This window comes from Chionomys nivalis, chromosome 17 (genome assembly GCF_950005125.1).
Source record: "Chionomys nivalis chromosome 17, mChiNiv1.1, whole genome shotgun sequence".
Classification (NCBI taxonomy): domain Eukaryota; kingdom Metazoa; phylum Chordata; class Mammalia; order Rodentia; family Cricetidae; genus Chionomys; species Chionomys nivalis.
Window position 1 is genome coordinate 54,594,320 of NC_080102.1, and position 14,463 is coordinate 54,608,782.

General features: G+C 53.7%; 1 protein-coding gene and 1 long non-coding RNA gene across 5 annotated transcripts in view; one reads left to right on the top strand and one right to left on the bottom strand.

The window, feature by feature from the left end:
- Positions 1–6,052, bottom strand: part of Hdac7 (histone deacetylase 7) — a 35,404-nt gene extending 29,352 nt beyond the window's left edge. For all 4 annotated transcript variants that reach the window (XM_057792749.1, XM_057792748.1, XM_057792746.1 and 1 more), the window contains exon 1: positions 5,895–6,052. In XM_057792749.1, coding sequence (XP_057648732.1) covers positions 5,895–5,913 — 19 coding nt within the window. In that variant the 5' untranslated portion in view covers positions 5,914–6,052. The remainder of the gene's footprint in view (positions 1–5,894) is intronic.
- LOC130889169 (uncharacterized) lies at positions 130–2,085 on the top strand. Its single transcript, XR_009058496.1, has 3 exons — positions 130–285; positions 775–902; positions 1,734–2,085. It is a non-coding gene; the product is annotated as an uncharacterized LOC130889169 (long non-coding RNA).
- Positions 6,053–14,463: the final 8,411 nt, after the last annotated feature.

The window sequence follows — 14,463 nt, forward strand, 5'->3', positions numbered from 1 at the left end:
GGGTGAGGGTGCTCAGTCTGCTGCCTCACCAGCTCTCAGCGGTGACTCACTTCGGGACCCAGGGGAAGCACAGCCCGGTTTGCCGCGCCTCCAGTTCCCCGCCTCCACATTTGCTAACCGAAACCCGACTGCTGCTATTTTTAACCCTCCAGCTCCCCCTTGCCTGGGGCTCCCCCCTTTACCCCCACCCCCTTGCCCCAACCCGGTGGCACCAGTCTGTCATTCTGAGAGCACTTCTACAACCTGAAGGCCCCGGAGGGCGCAGCGGATGCCCCGGACGTGCAGGTTTGTGGGGCAAGCAAAACAAGTCGGTTTCAGCCCAGTCTCCGAATTCCCCCACCCCGACTCTTTCCGAACCTGTACCTCCCAGCCTGCCCTACTCCTCCCTACCATCCATCCAGAGGGCTGCAGAAGGGGAACCGGACTTCTGGGTCGAGGGCTACTGCAGGAAAAAGGATGGGATCCAGCCCCGCAGGGAGTAGAGCTGAAGGCAAGAGCAATGGGAGTTCCCTGGTTAGTCCCAGCTTGCGAAGCCGAGGGTTTCGGACCGCCAAAGTTTCCCATCTCAGTGTGGCAATGTAAGGACAAGGAAAGTGGCCTGGGGATAGGGTAGGGACACTGAGTCCGATCTGCCTCCTCCACTCCCCCACCCCCAACAGGAGCCTGCAGCCGGGGCAGGCAACGGCTGGGAGGCAGGGGCCAAGGCACTTGAGGCGCCTGAAGAGAGGACTAAGCCAAAGGGGGAGGGAAGCAGACCTCTTCTCTTTCTTCTAGGTTCCTCCAATCCCTCGGGACTGCACTTTCTTGTGCCAGCTGCCAGTGGGAAGCTCTGGGTCTCCCAGGGAAAACCCTCTACTGAGGAGACAGGAGAGATCTGAAGGCTACCAGTCGACAGCAGGAAGGTGAAAGCGAACCTCCTGAGAGAGGGGTGCAGGGGCAGGCCTGCAGGTGGACCCAAGAGGGTACTTCCTTCTGGCGGAAGTAGAGCAGGTGGCTTGAACCAGACCCCTCTGCCCCTCTGGTTCGAAAAGTCATCCAGCTTAGGGTGCAGATGTGAGGGCACAGATGAACCTCCTAAGCTCAGGTCTTCTTACACTCTCTTCTGGACTGAGTGTTGCTGGGCAGCTTTTTCCTGAGTGTCTCCTAAGTGTCTTCCCTGCACATGGCCCCTCCCCTTATTTCTAGTTCTGTTATCTCCCAGGACCCAGGTTGCCTCTGAGCGTTGACCGGGCCCCCCTCTCCTTGGTGACCCTGAACTAGATAAATAAATCCCAGTGGCCACAGAGGCAGCCAGCTACACCCCAAGGGGAGGGACCTGGCACAGTGGTTCCGCAGGTCGGGAAGGTAGGAAGAGAAGGAGGTGGGAGGAAAGTGGAAAGTGAAGCAGGAGGTCAGGAATGGATGGTGCCTGGGAGCTCCTGGCAGTCTGCCTTGTTCTTAACCTTAGCCTGAGCCCTATTTGGCTGCTCCTGCTTCTCTGCCCCTCCGCCAACCTGTGGGGGGCTGCATGAGGAAAGAGTCTGTTAGTTCAGTTCCAGCCCTCAGCTAGAGTTCAGACCAGATGCCTCGCCTGGCTCCAGGGAGCTTCCATGTATGGTTTAGCAGACGGTGGACTCACTTCTAGTCTGGGGAGAAAAGGTGTCAATGTCGCTCAGGGCTCCCAAGGCCACCTTGTCTGAGGAAGTCCCACCTTGTTGTTTGTTATCGCTTCACCCAGGTCATTTCCTTCACAGGACTTATCGGCCCAAGGTTTTTGGCTCTCCAGCAGAGTGGTGGTGCTCCGAGGTCAGATGTGCTCACCTTTGTGCACACCCACTTCACATCTGCTTCCAGTGCCTGGCCCAGAGCTCTGCAAGTCTGTGACAAATGGACGCATCGTTGAGTGACCAGCTTGGCAAATGAGCGTCCCTGGCTGTCAGTGTGATTCTTGAGGGTTTCAAGGTAAAAAGAACAAGGCCAGAAAGGCTGGAACCCCAAAAGAAAACTCAGTGCCCCAGTGAGGCAGCATCGACACCAGACGGCACTACCTGGTTCCCTTCACCATGCCAGGCATGAGTGTACACACAGGTACCCACATTAAACTATGGACCAATCTTAGGAGGCTTGCACTGTGTCTAAGTTCTTCCTCTAAATATTCCCGTGACCTCAGACATGCCACACACCTGCACATCTGTCTCCTCCACAGAAATAAATGAAGAGAGCACAGCTAGGCACCTGAATCACCCAGCACATAAACAGAAATGCAGGATCCTCAGCCCACTCCTGCAGACTCTGACAGATGGTGGGAATGGGCCAGAGGATGTTCCTAACATATTCATCATATGATCCCGACGCACCTGGTCCAGTAACCAGCATGTAATGACCGACCATGGACGGACGGGAGACCAGACATGGTGGCACATGCCTTTAATCCCAGCACTCAGGAAGCAGAGGCAGGCATATCTCTGTGAGTTCGAGGCAAGCCTGGTTTACAGAGCTAGTTCCAGGAATGCCAGGGTTACAGAGAACAAACCTGTCTTGAAGAAAGGAAGGAAGGAAGGAAGGAAGGAAGGAAGGAAGGAAGGAAGGAAGGAAGGAAGGAAGGAAAAGATACAGAGAGAAAAGAGAAAAACCATGGACAGTGCTTTATAGGCTAACATCTGGACACCTGTGGAAAAGAAGCTCCTACATAAGTCCGCATCCCCTAAAACCTGCCCATAGGCTCCATATACCCCACACAGTGCCATAACTCACAAAGGTGCACAAGACACAGAAGACACACATCTGTGCCACATGTGTGCATACCCCCAAACAGCCAGCAGAGCCAGCACATGGATCGCAGATTGCTACAGAACCACCACATCGACATCTACAGCCCTTGGGCAAACACAGACACCCACCACACACCCAGTGCATACACACATATCACATGGAGACTCACACTAAACAGATGCTATCCTGAATTTATTTTGCCTCTGGGAACAAGTCCAGAACCAAAGGAGCTATGCTCTGCTGATGAAAACATCCCCCCTGCCTCTGCCACCCCCACCCCTTGCTCTAGGCAGCTTACTGTCCACCACCCCTTGAATGACTGGAGGAGGGCATGGAGAGAAAGAGCCCCATGAGAGGAGGCAGCCGCTGAAGTCAGTGTTTTCAAACCACTTGGAGCCATCCCCAAGTCCACCCTACTTCTCTTTCCTTGCCTGCCAAGAGATACTGTGGGACCTCTACTCAGCACCCCCAGTCAGCGCTTGGTCAGGCCCCTTGTCTGGATTCCCAGGCCCTGGTCCTACAAAGCCAAAAGGATTAGGGAGTAGCTAGACCAGGGGACTCCCAGTACGTGGGCCACTAAGGAAAAGGGCTGTCTGGAGCGCCTTCCTGAAGCCCTAAGGCCTAAGGCCCTCATGGAACGTTACCACAGAAACAGGGAAAATATTATAAGGAACACAATACCCGGCAGGGTCACCTGCTGACCATGCTTCCTGCTGGGCTGCCCACCCCCATCTCATGGCACTCAGAGCCTTCTCCAGCCTCAGTCTGGGCCTCCTAGCCAGACCTCTCCTTCCTGCTGCCCCTGGATGAGGGAAACAGCCTCAAGCAAAAGCTCTGCCGTCCTGTGGTTCCAAACAACATCAGGGATGGCTCAGTGGGCCCCCCACTCCTAGTCCTTACTCCCCCAACACAGGAAATCAAGGCTTCCTGCCCCAGAGGAAGTGCCCCATCTAGTGAACAAATCCAACATATACAAATTTGCAGTCCTGGAGATGGTGCCTCCAGGGGACATGCCCTGGAGCCTTGCAATACCCCATACTCCTCTGGAGGCTCCAGACCACATCTGACAAAGGAAGAGCTTGGGCAAGAATAGTCACTGGCAGGGACAGAAGGTCTGGTTTGTGCCATTCCTTGGCTGGGTGACCCAGGGTCTTGCTCACCTTTCTCTTAGGCCTCTGCCAACTTCAAACTACTGGTTCTCAAAGAAAGGTCATGGGGAAGAAGGCAGAAGGGATGATGGGTTTCAAAGGGTTCATCTCCCCAATCCTGGGATGTATGCCTATAAAAGGTTCCTCATTCCCCATTCCATTGCAACCAAGACACCAGTCACTATAGGTGACAACCATTATTCCCAAGGCAAGGACATAATACTCCCCACCTGTCCCCCTACTCCCTAAAGGACACTGACTGGTTACTTGGGGTTTGTCCCTCTGGTTCTGAGCTCTGGAAAGGGGACTCAGGATTCCCTCCACCCCCATGATGTGAATTGTGGGGGACAGTGAGCTTAAGTGGGGTGATCAGCTTAGGTGCAAAACCTTATTCAGTTCAAAACCTCAGTTTATTCCAATATGCAGACAGTGCCCATCCAAGCCTGAATGAGGGTGCAGGTACACAGTTCCCAACCTTTCCAAAGCACAGCTGTGAGCTCCTAGCTTGGGACACAGTTCCCAACCTTTCCAAAGCACAGCTCTGAGCTCCTAGCTTGGGACATCAGAGGACTAAAGGCAGGGAGACAAGCCCCAGGGGGTCCAGGACTTGGTTCAATCTCACTTATCTGGTTATCACACAGTGGAACAGCTCCAAGCCTCAGTTTCCCTCTGGAGTGAGCGTAAAGAAAATGAGTTACAGAGGGGAGTGGGCAGGGGGACGAGAGAGCAAGGGGTACAAGTGAAGGCATGAAGCTGGGAAGGTGTGAGAGGGTTGCCATGGAGGGGGCATGGATGGCATCCTACTGGGGTCCTCTTGGGAAGAAATGGGTCACTTAAATACAAGTTAGAGGGTAGGAACCAACCAGAGTTATAGTCTCCAATGGTTGGGCAAGGAATTTGAGCAAAGTCCCATAAGTCTACGTAAAAGTCCGGGGGACTAGCTCCTGATTCCAGATGTTGAGGGCCAATGTCCTATTATCACCCTAAAAATTGGCAGGCAGAGCTGGGCCTCAAGCAGATGCTGAGCTGGGATGTGGGAAGGGATAGTTAGCAGCAAGCCAGCCAATTCCAGATGCAGGAGGCTTTTGGGAATGTTGTACAGCCAGCAAGAACAGTTAAGGGCCACAGCGGCCGCCCCGGGTAGATCCCAAACTGGCAGCCATTGGGAAGAAAGTGGGACACAGTAGGTGACCTGCAGGACCCAGGTTTTCTTCCAACTTACTGGCTGAGAAATTGTGGCAGTGGAAAGACAGCTCAGATTTGCCCGAGTTCTCGGCATTAACAGACCTGGGGGGGGGGGCACATTCAACTTCCCACCTCCCTACGGCTCAGTACACAGCCTGCAGCCCCCACTTTCCCACACCTTAAGGGCACTGTCCTCACAGCTCAGTTGGGCACAGGTGTCTCTTCACTCCAATAGGTGATCAAGGATAAGGGTTGATGCTCAGAGAAATCTCCTAGCCCAATACCCCTTCAGGGGTCATTTTCTCTGGTCACTGGATCTGAGGAGGGCCCTGACCGGCTACGCGACATGGGGGCGATGATGTCCAGCCTCACAAACACGGCCCAAGTTCAGTGGGTCCTACCATTTGCCCTCCCGCTTCCAAACCTTCCGCCACGGAGCACCGCCTCCTGTCCGGGCCTCGGCGGCCGTCCGTGCCTCCCGGATCCCCGGGAGGAGGGTGACGGGACGCCCGGCCCATGCACAGGCGGCCCCAGGCCTCCCACTGCCTCCCCAAGGCCTGTCGCTGCCCCGAAGCAGGCGGATGTGGGCACCCCGCAGGAGGCCGGAGTTCTGTGGCCCCGGAACCAGCTCGGGGCTCCCGAGCGGGCCAGAGCCCTGCCGAGCGGACGCGGTGGAGCGCGCACGGAGGACCCGGGCAACCGGACCAGCCGGAGACCCAGCCGCAGCCGCTGCCGGAGCTAGGGCGGGCGGTGCAGGGTGCCGCGCGCAGGGCGGGGCGGGCGGGGCGGGGGCGGCCGCCCGGTACTCACCCGCGCCGGGGCTGTGCATCCAGGGGCCGGGGCCCTCAGAGCCGGGGGCTCATGGCGGGCGGGGGGCCGGGACGCCGGCCTCACATCCCCCCGGTCGCCGGAGGCTGCAGAGCGACTGTGAGACGGCGAGAGGAAGGGAGGGGGCCGGGAGGGGGAGGGCCCTGGCAGCCTGGCCAGCCGGGTAGGATGACAATGGAAGGAAATGCTTTATCTGAGTCTGAGAGCGGGCCAAGGGGGAGGGGAGGGAGGGGGCCGGCGCTCGCGGCCCTGGGACACACCACCCCGGCAGGCTTTGCTCAGCGGCACACAGGCTGGCTGCAGACACCGATCGCGGCGGGGCGCGGCACACCGCCCCGGGAGGCAGCGCCGAACCCGGAACGCGGGACGCTGCCGGACCCGCGCGCGGCCGCCGAGCCCCAGCCACCGCGCGGCGCTGCGCCCAGCGCACAATTCCCGGAAACCCAGATACCTGAGTGCACGCACCCGTGCATACACAGCGTACATGAGCGTGCATCCATGTTTACACAGGCCAGGGTGATTTACACTTCGGGGAAGGACTCCTGTGCACACATCTACACAATAAGAAGTCCTCGAGAAGAGAGCTACACATAGAAGAACAGGACACGCTTAGAGTCCCAAGCAAGGAATCCCAGACGACGACCCCCCCCCCCCCCCCCCCCGCGCTGCCTCATTCCACCCCTTACACACAAGCAGGACTCGCCTCAGGAAAGCTTCAGGATCTGATTTGAATCACTGCCCAGTCCAACCCCAGTGGCACCCCCCCCCCATGCCGCTGAGGGGAGCAGAAGGGTCCAGCCTGTTCCTATTAAAAGAAAAAAAAGGGGTGGGGTGGTGCAGTTTTTGAAAGTTTTCTTTTTTCAAAGACATTTCTCAAGGGATTTCCTTCCATCCTCTCCTCTTCCTCTCTTCCATTCCTCTTCCTCCACAATAACCCCCCTTGCTCCCCCCCCAGTCCCTATGAGTCAAACTTCAGCAATGTGCCCAGTGTCCCCCAGTGCATTACAGTGGATCACAGAAATGTTCCAGTCTGTGAGTCGGAATGCAGACGCCTCCAGCCCTCCCTCAGCTAATAAACTCAGCTGAGGACTGGCTTTGCAGCCCTCCCTGCATCTCCCCCAATCTCTTAGACGACGACGATGATGGAGGTCAGATTCAAGGGTCAGGGGCTGAGGACCTTCCCATTGGGCTGCCTGCCTTGACCTATCAGTCCATTGCCTCCAGCAATCTGTTGGGTCAGAACACTGGTGTGGTAGAGGTCATCCACCAGGAACACTGGGCTCCCCTTCCTCTGAGGTACCCAGCCTTTGACAAGCAGTTTCCTTCTGATCACATCCTACTCACAGAATCCTAGGAACTTGCAGAATCTTTAGAAACAGAGACAGCACTAGAGCTGTGTTGTTATGGAAGCCAGAGTCGTGAGTGGTCTAGAGGGGTCTTCTTTCACCACACTGCTGCTAAACAGGTGACAGGTCAGGTCTCACTAGCTGTCCCTCCCTTGATTTCAGCCGCTGACTTTAACCGTTCTGTACCTGTTAATGTGTACCACAAATGCTTTCTCTAGCATCAATGGCCTCTTGCGTGGTACCATATGCATCCCTGCCCGGTGCTTCCTGCTATTTCCCTCCCCAGCAGTTACTATTAGTACTGCTTCAGCCAGCCCTGGCTGCTGGCTGTTCCCCATCATGTCCTCCGACCCACTTCCTAGCCTTGGCCTAAGACGCTCCCTACAGAGCAAATGCCCTCAGCACCCTTTCTCCCTTGCTGAGAATCCCGATGAGAAATGTTTCATGGTTTCCATAACTGGAAGGATTTTGCTATTCCTTGAAGGACCCCAACACTGTAGGTTTTTCTCTACACACTGACCTTCTTCACCCATCGAGTCGTGACCTCATCTTCCTTACAAGCGCTCAAGAAAAGATGTCAAGCTTGAAAGCACTACCTCAGCCGTGGCTGCATTTCTCACAGCGCTTTGCACAGAATTCAAACTCAGTACGTGCTTTGTTGAATTATGACAGATATTCATGGACTTCAAGAATCCTTCTCCTTCTGGACATCTCGAATACACCTCTTCAGTCCATTACCCATATGGGCTCTGAAAGACATTCTTGCCCGTCTATGGAGCCCTCTTTCCAAAGCAGATCTCCCTCCTTCCAAATCCTACCTTGAGGCCTGTAGCCCTTCAGAAAAGCCACCAGTGGTCACAGCAGACCGCCAGTCTCCTTGTTGTACCCGTACATTGCCCCATGTGCCTGTCTTCCTTTCCTGTAGCTGTGGCAGTGCTGAATTTGAGCCCTAGTTTGATGATTTCTACAGGTGCAGCCTTCATGTATTTGTGAATTTGCCTTTCTTTTTAATCTAACCACTCATTTCTGGGTGATTGGAATAAAGATGTGTGGCTGCCTGGCAATGCACACACCAGGACTCGCTGCCTTCTACCTGTAGGCAGAGAAGAAAACAACATGTACAGCATGTGTCCGGGATGCTGAACTGAGCCCCTCCTTCTGCTGCCAGATTTACCTGCAGCGCCAAGAGCCCCTGCCCCACGTGGATTCCCAAGCCAGTTTCTAAGTTCCAGGTTCCCTACTGGCGTATGTTAGCCTCCAGGATCCCTAGAAATCTAAGGCAGAAGAATGCAAGCTACCTCCTTCTTGCTGTGCTGGGTGGTTCCCATGGGAGGTTTCTAAAGAACTTGAGTGTAGACTTCTCACAACCTGCTCAATTGGACACCTGGTATAAGACACTGGCCCCATAGGATCTGCTCTGGGTTCTCCCAAGCTCCCCTAGGTCTCCGGACAACATAAAGCCTGCAGGTGCCCATTTCTGCTTTCCTGTGATTTAAGGTCTACACGTCCTCTTCTTTATCCCTTCCTTTCCTTCTAGCCTTGGTGAACTATCTTTTACCAAGTGTTTACCAAATATCAGCCCTATTCTAGCCTTTGGACAAATATCAGATCCCTGATTTTTTTTTAAGGTTTATTTTATCTTATGTGTATGAGTGTTTTGGTGTCCACAGAGGCCAGTAGAGGTTGTTGCCTCTCCTGGAGCCACGTGACTCTTTCAGAAAACTGGAGTTAATCTACTAATGGTTGTGAACTGAACCCAGGTCCTCTGCAAGAACAGCAAATGCTCTTAACTACTGAGCCATCTCTCTAACATCTAGATCTCTTATTCTTAATGATCTTTGTTATACTCATGAAGGGAGTATGGGCCATAAACCTCAAGAAACCTGACTGAATGTTCTCAACAAGTTCCGGGCCATTTGCCCTTTCAACAAATGCTGCTGGGAGCCTGCTTAAGACAAGGGTTCAAGAATGCAGAAAGGCTACGAGTCTGTCAGGACCCACACTATGGACCACACCGGTTTCAGCCGTCTACACGTGCTGACTGCAGCCGCGTGTCTTTCCCTAGACTGCACTGACTTTCACATGTCTCATAAAGTCAACCAGAGTGTGCTCATTTCCCCAAACTCCCATGAGACCTTAGGGGACAGCATTGCGTGGAATTGGGATTGAGCCTAGGATCAAATGCCAACTATTTTGGGGCTTTCAGATTAGCAGAGGAGGTTAAGCCCTCAACTCCAAATAAAGGGTTTCCTGAAACTAAAAATAAGAAATAGAAAGAACAGGAAGAGCAATTAAGAAAGACATTTGTGCCAACCTCAGGCCTCCACACGCACCTGCACATGTGTATACCGGCACCTGCATACATATGCACCCGAACACCAAGCATACTTACACACACGTGCCCAAAGCAAAATACAAAGAATTAGGGGCCGGCTCACAGCTACCAGGCCCAGGGGCCCAGACACTTTCCTGGCCTCTGAGGGTACTGTACACATACATACACACAAATAAAAATAAATCTCAAAGGGAAGGAGCAAAGAAGGGGGAAGGAAAGTGATTTAGGCTTTATGGAGAACCTTCTGTGTTTCCTGTACTTTTCAGGGCCTTTTCGCTTGCATCTCACTATGACACCATTGTTTAGTGAGCAAACTGAGTTCAGAGAAAGGAAATGATTTTCCTAAATCCATAGAACCAGCAAGTGGCTTATTCTAGTGTACCCGATTTGGAGCTGACGTAATTTCTCCAGTAGAGGAGCTACGCCAGGGTCTTACACTCTGGTCTAGGTTTCTGTTGATCTCCAGATGACCAGTTCCCAGCCTCACCGGATTCAGCCATAGGGACTCACCTCTGACCTCCTCCTTTCCCTGTCACATTGCACAGGCAGGATCAGCAGGTGTGTGAGTGTTCTGGGTAAAGCTGGGAGGTGTGGCTTTGGGGTGCAAGCACACAGGCAGATCCCACTTGAGGAGTTCAAGAAGTCTGAAACAAGAAATATTACGTGTTTTTAGACTGGAGTTGAGTGGATGAATTGGGAAGACACGACAGCCATGGCTACCAGTCCAGATAGCCCAGGCTGGGAGGGCTGATGATGGAGGGGAATAGGCAGGTTGAGAACTACCCAAGTCTCTTCCCTCATCCCCTTCACCTCCCTCCAGAGTCAACAAAGGTGGTGTGGTTTCTCTTGTGGTCTGTTGCCCTAGCCACCTGCAGTTCTAACTGTACATGTGTGTCTGTGTGCCAGCGGTGCGGTGGGGAGACACAGGGAGAAGGCAGTGGGACAGGATGGGGAGGGGCAGGAAGCTAGGCAGAGCTCTTCAACCCAAGATGACGGTGAAAGGAATACAGATGTTGGCAGAGGCCACCCCTTGATTATCCCAACCCCTTTATTCCCAGCATCCGGGAGAGAGAGGCAGGTGGATCTCTGTGAGTTCAAGGCCAATCTGGTCTAAAAATTGTGTTCCAGGACAGTCAGGGCTCTACAGAGAAATCCTGTCTAAAAAACTAAAAACAGAAAGAGCCCTGGAAGAGAAGCATTGTGGATATTAGGACCATTGGCCGAGAGCAGGGGAACTTAAGTTTTAGGTGAGTTCAGTCATGAACTTCTTGGATGCTGCCTAGGTCTCAGTTTCCTGCTCTGTAAAACAGAAAAATCTTGGCTACCTACTTCATACAGATTGTCAGAAATCACATGAATAAAAGGTTCACACCACCATCTTCCAATTTTTGTCCTTGGGTGGCTTGAACAGTACCACCGTAAGCTTTAGAGTCTTTGTCACTGTAGACACCATAGTGTATGAGCGACTATAATTGTTTACTGTAGTTCCTGGATAAACCACACACACACACACACACACACACACATACACACACTGGAATATGGTGATAACATTAAAAACAAAACCATCCCTGCACTTTTATTGATTACAACGTGTTGAGGAAACCAAATGAACCCAGCGTACTTGAAAGCCTCTTACGAAGTCAACTATTTGAAATATCTCTTGGTCTGCATGATCTTGGGTCAATCACAGTCTCTTTGGTCTCAGTTTCCTCCTGTATCACACGAGTGGGTTGCTTCGGATCATCGCTCCTTTTCTTTGAGTCCAAGGTCGTTTTCCAATTCTGTTATTCCAAGTGTAAATGAGTACGTGGCAGAGAGGAGAGACTTGAGGAGATCAGAGTTAAAAGCAGCCTGGAAAAAAGAAACCAGTCCCGAGCTGAGTTGGGTTATGATGGAGGCCAGAAGTGTGAATCAGTGCAGGAGAGCGGGCGGGGTGGAGGGTGGGAGATGTTGGGGGGGGGTGACATTCCAGGTAGGGAGAATGGCATGTGCAAGGGCGAGGCTAGGAGGCTGAGGGGTGGCAAACAGATTAGCAAGGCTCAAGAATGAGGTTGGCAAGAGCTGGAGGGAGCCTGGGGAGGAAGTCGGGAAGGGGCAGTCCCCAAGTTGAACAGCTAAGCTGGGAAAGTGGAGGAGGAAGGTGGGTGGGGGAAGAGACTCTCTCAGCCCAGAAATTGGTGCCAAAGCGCATCTAGCCAAACTCCAGTCACCCCTGCCAAGAGGACCCACCCACCAGGGAAGGCCCTTCCCACCCCTCCCTGCTCTGCTCTTGCAGCCCCACCTCCAACCCTGAGGTGAGCCAGGACCCCTGAGGCCAGGGCTGCCTTCACCAAGAAGCAGATGGGGCACCACCCCATCCTCAAGGCAATAATGCAGCAATAAAATACTAATCGTGGGTAAGAATAATGACAGAATAAATTATCTCCTACCCACCCTCTGATAAAGTCGGTCCCAGAGCAGCAAAACCTCATACTGTGAGTCTTGTGTTTACTAGGATCTGCTTCTCTGAGTTACAGAAGATTTATAAGGTCATCTAACCTACAAAGTCCCCTGATTGGACACGACCTTAAAGCTGTGAAATACTCCTAGCCCGCCCCCCCCCCCCGTATGATCTGAAACTCTCAGGTCACTGTAAGTATAGCTCAGTTTGGGACTCCCTGAACTAATCCACGACACTTCGTGCAGATGAAGAAACTGAGGTACAGGGGAAGAGAGCTTGCCAGCAGTGACCTGCGTGCGTGATTAACTAGTGATGGGGCAGGCCGAGGAATCCTGCTTCTGTCTTCTAGGTCAGTACTCCTTCCGCCGGCCAGCGGCCCAACCCCAGCCGCTGGTGCCAGCAGTGATTACGGTCAGAGAGGCAGTCACTGGTCCATACTCTAATCATGAGAAGAAATTTATCTGAGTTGCAAAATGCCTTTCTGCGTCCAGTTTGCAATTACTCGCTCCAGTGGCCCCTACAGGGACACTGTGGTCCACCCACTGGCCTGCTTGACATTGGCCTTGTCATATCTCCCAGCGTGACCCCCTGTTGCTAGTGGATGCGTTGGCTGGAGAAGAGGTCATCCTATACAGATCTCTTCTTTGGGGGCCATGGATTTCAATGCTCAGAAAGCTAGCAGAGAGGAAAGAAGATCCTGGCCCAGGCTCCATTCTCCTTTCCCCCTAGGAGTGTCTTCTAAAATGAATTTGAGTTGTGTTCGTGTACGTCAGTGGAGTGGAGACAGCAAAGAGAGCATGGAGTTAAAGTCATGGGTAAATGGGTTGATGATGACCAAGCTAGGATGGAAATAAGGGTGTCCATGCTAAGTTCGTATGATACCTCACCCAAGTAGACACCCCCGTCTCTCCTCTCCATCTGCCCACAGGAGCACCCAGTGTGGCACACCCCTCCAGTACACCCCTCCAGGCTCTTCCACGCAGAGGCAGGATGACTGCCATCCACCATGGAGGAAGCCGTCCTCACCAGAGGAGAGTGCAGTACTGACTAGGAAGAATGCCCAAACAAGGGACACCAACAACATGGGTGACTTATAGAGACCCCAGAGTTCCCTGTTGGAAAGGGCTCTACCAGGTTATTATGCCATTATGGGCTGGATCAGGGAGGGATTTCTGTTTCCACCAAGCCCCTGGGCCTGGTTATTGGAGGGATGCTTTAATAATGAAGCTAGCAGTCGCTGCCCTTCTAGGTCTCTCTCTCCTGCTAGGTCTAGGGGGTTAGAGTAAGAGGGCTGGGAAGGATGGGTATAGACAACACCTCTTCCCTTCGGGGGCCCTGTAGTCAGGACTCTGGAGTCACCCCCCCACCCGAGTGTTTGAAGACACAGAGGGCTAGAAAGACATGGAGGTGTTGCCCTGTGGCTAAGAGTAGAGATCTGGAGTCCTGGACTAGAGCTGGTCTCTTCCCTAGTATATAAGGCATATTGTTTAACTGGAGGAGGCTTAGCTCCCTCTCTGCAGCCCAGGGCCAGTAGTGCTGCCATATTAGGGCTGCCGGGAGGCTGCGAGATCAGGACGTGCAGTGTTCACTCAGCACAGTGCCTGACGCAGGCCGTGCTCGGCTAGGGCTGGAGCGTGGATGCCAGCATCAGAAACAGAAGAGAGCCTCTCATCCCCTCATCTCCCTCAGCTGTGCTTCCCTGCAGACCCAGTCTCTGACGGGTACTGACCCTTAGTTTGCAAGTGAATCCAGTTGGGTATGTAGGGTCTGTGCTCCCAACACCGTCCTGGGGGACACAGGGTAGCCTCACAAGGCTAGCGGAATAGAAAAAAAAATGGTACAGCACTTTTTACCACCCTGAGATACGCAGGGCTTTTCTTGGCCTTGAGGGGAACCTGGTCCAGACTCAGGGGACACCGTATGAACTGCAGAAGGGGCCTGGCCTCTTCTCCAAAATGTGGCCTTGCACATGTGCAGTGATCTTCCCATCTGGCTGCATCCCTGGGGCGATGGCCACAGCTGCTGACATTTGAGGGAGGAGAGGGCCAGCTCCTCAGTGGGGCCTGGGGGGCTATAAATAACCAGCTAAGAGGGCCAAGGGAACCAGGTTGACCTTTGGGGGGCAGGAGCTAAAGGCCATGTCCCCCTCCCCCTTGGGTCCAGAGCCAGAGTTTTAGCAAAACAGGAAGAGGCAGTGGCAGTTGCTGGGAAAGTAGGAGTGGCTCCCCTTCCCCCCACTTGCCTGGAGTCTTAGGATCCCAGCCAGGACCTGAGAAAGGTGGAGTCAGCTAGGCTGGAGGGAGGGGAAGGCAGGGCAGGCAGAAGGGCCTAGTCTCTGCCCTCCTGTGGCTCAGCTGGGCACAGGCAAAGGGACAGCTGACCGAGAAGGGCAGCCTGATGGGGTGCGCCCATGAACTTCCCTGCCTC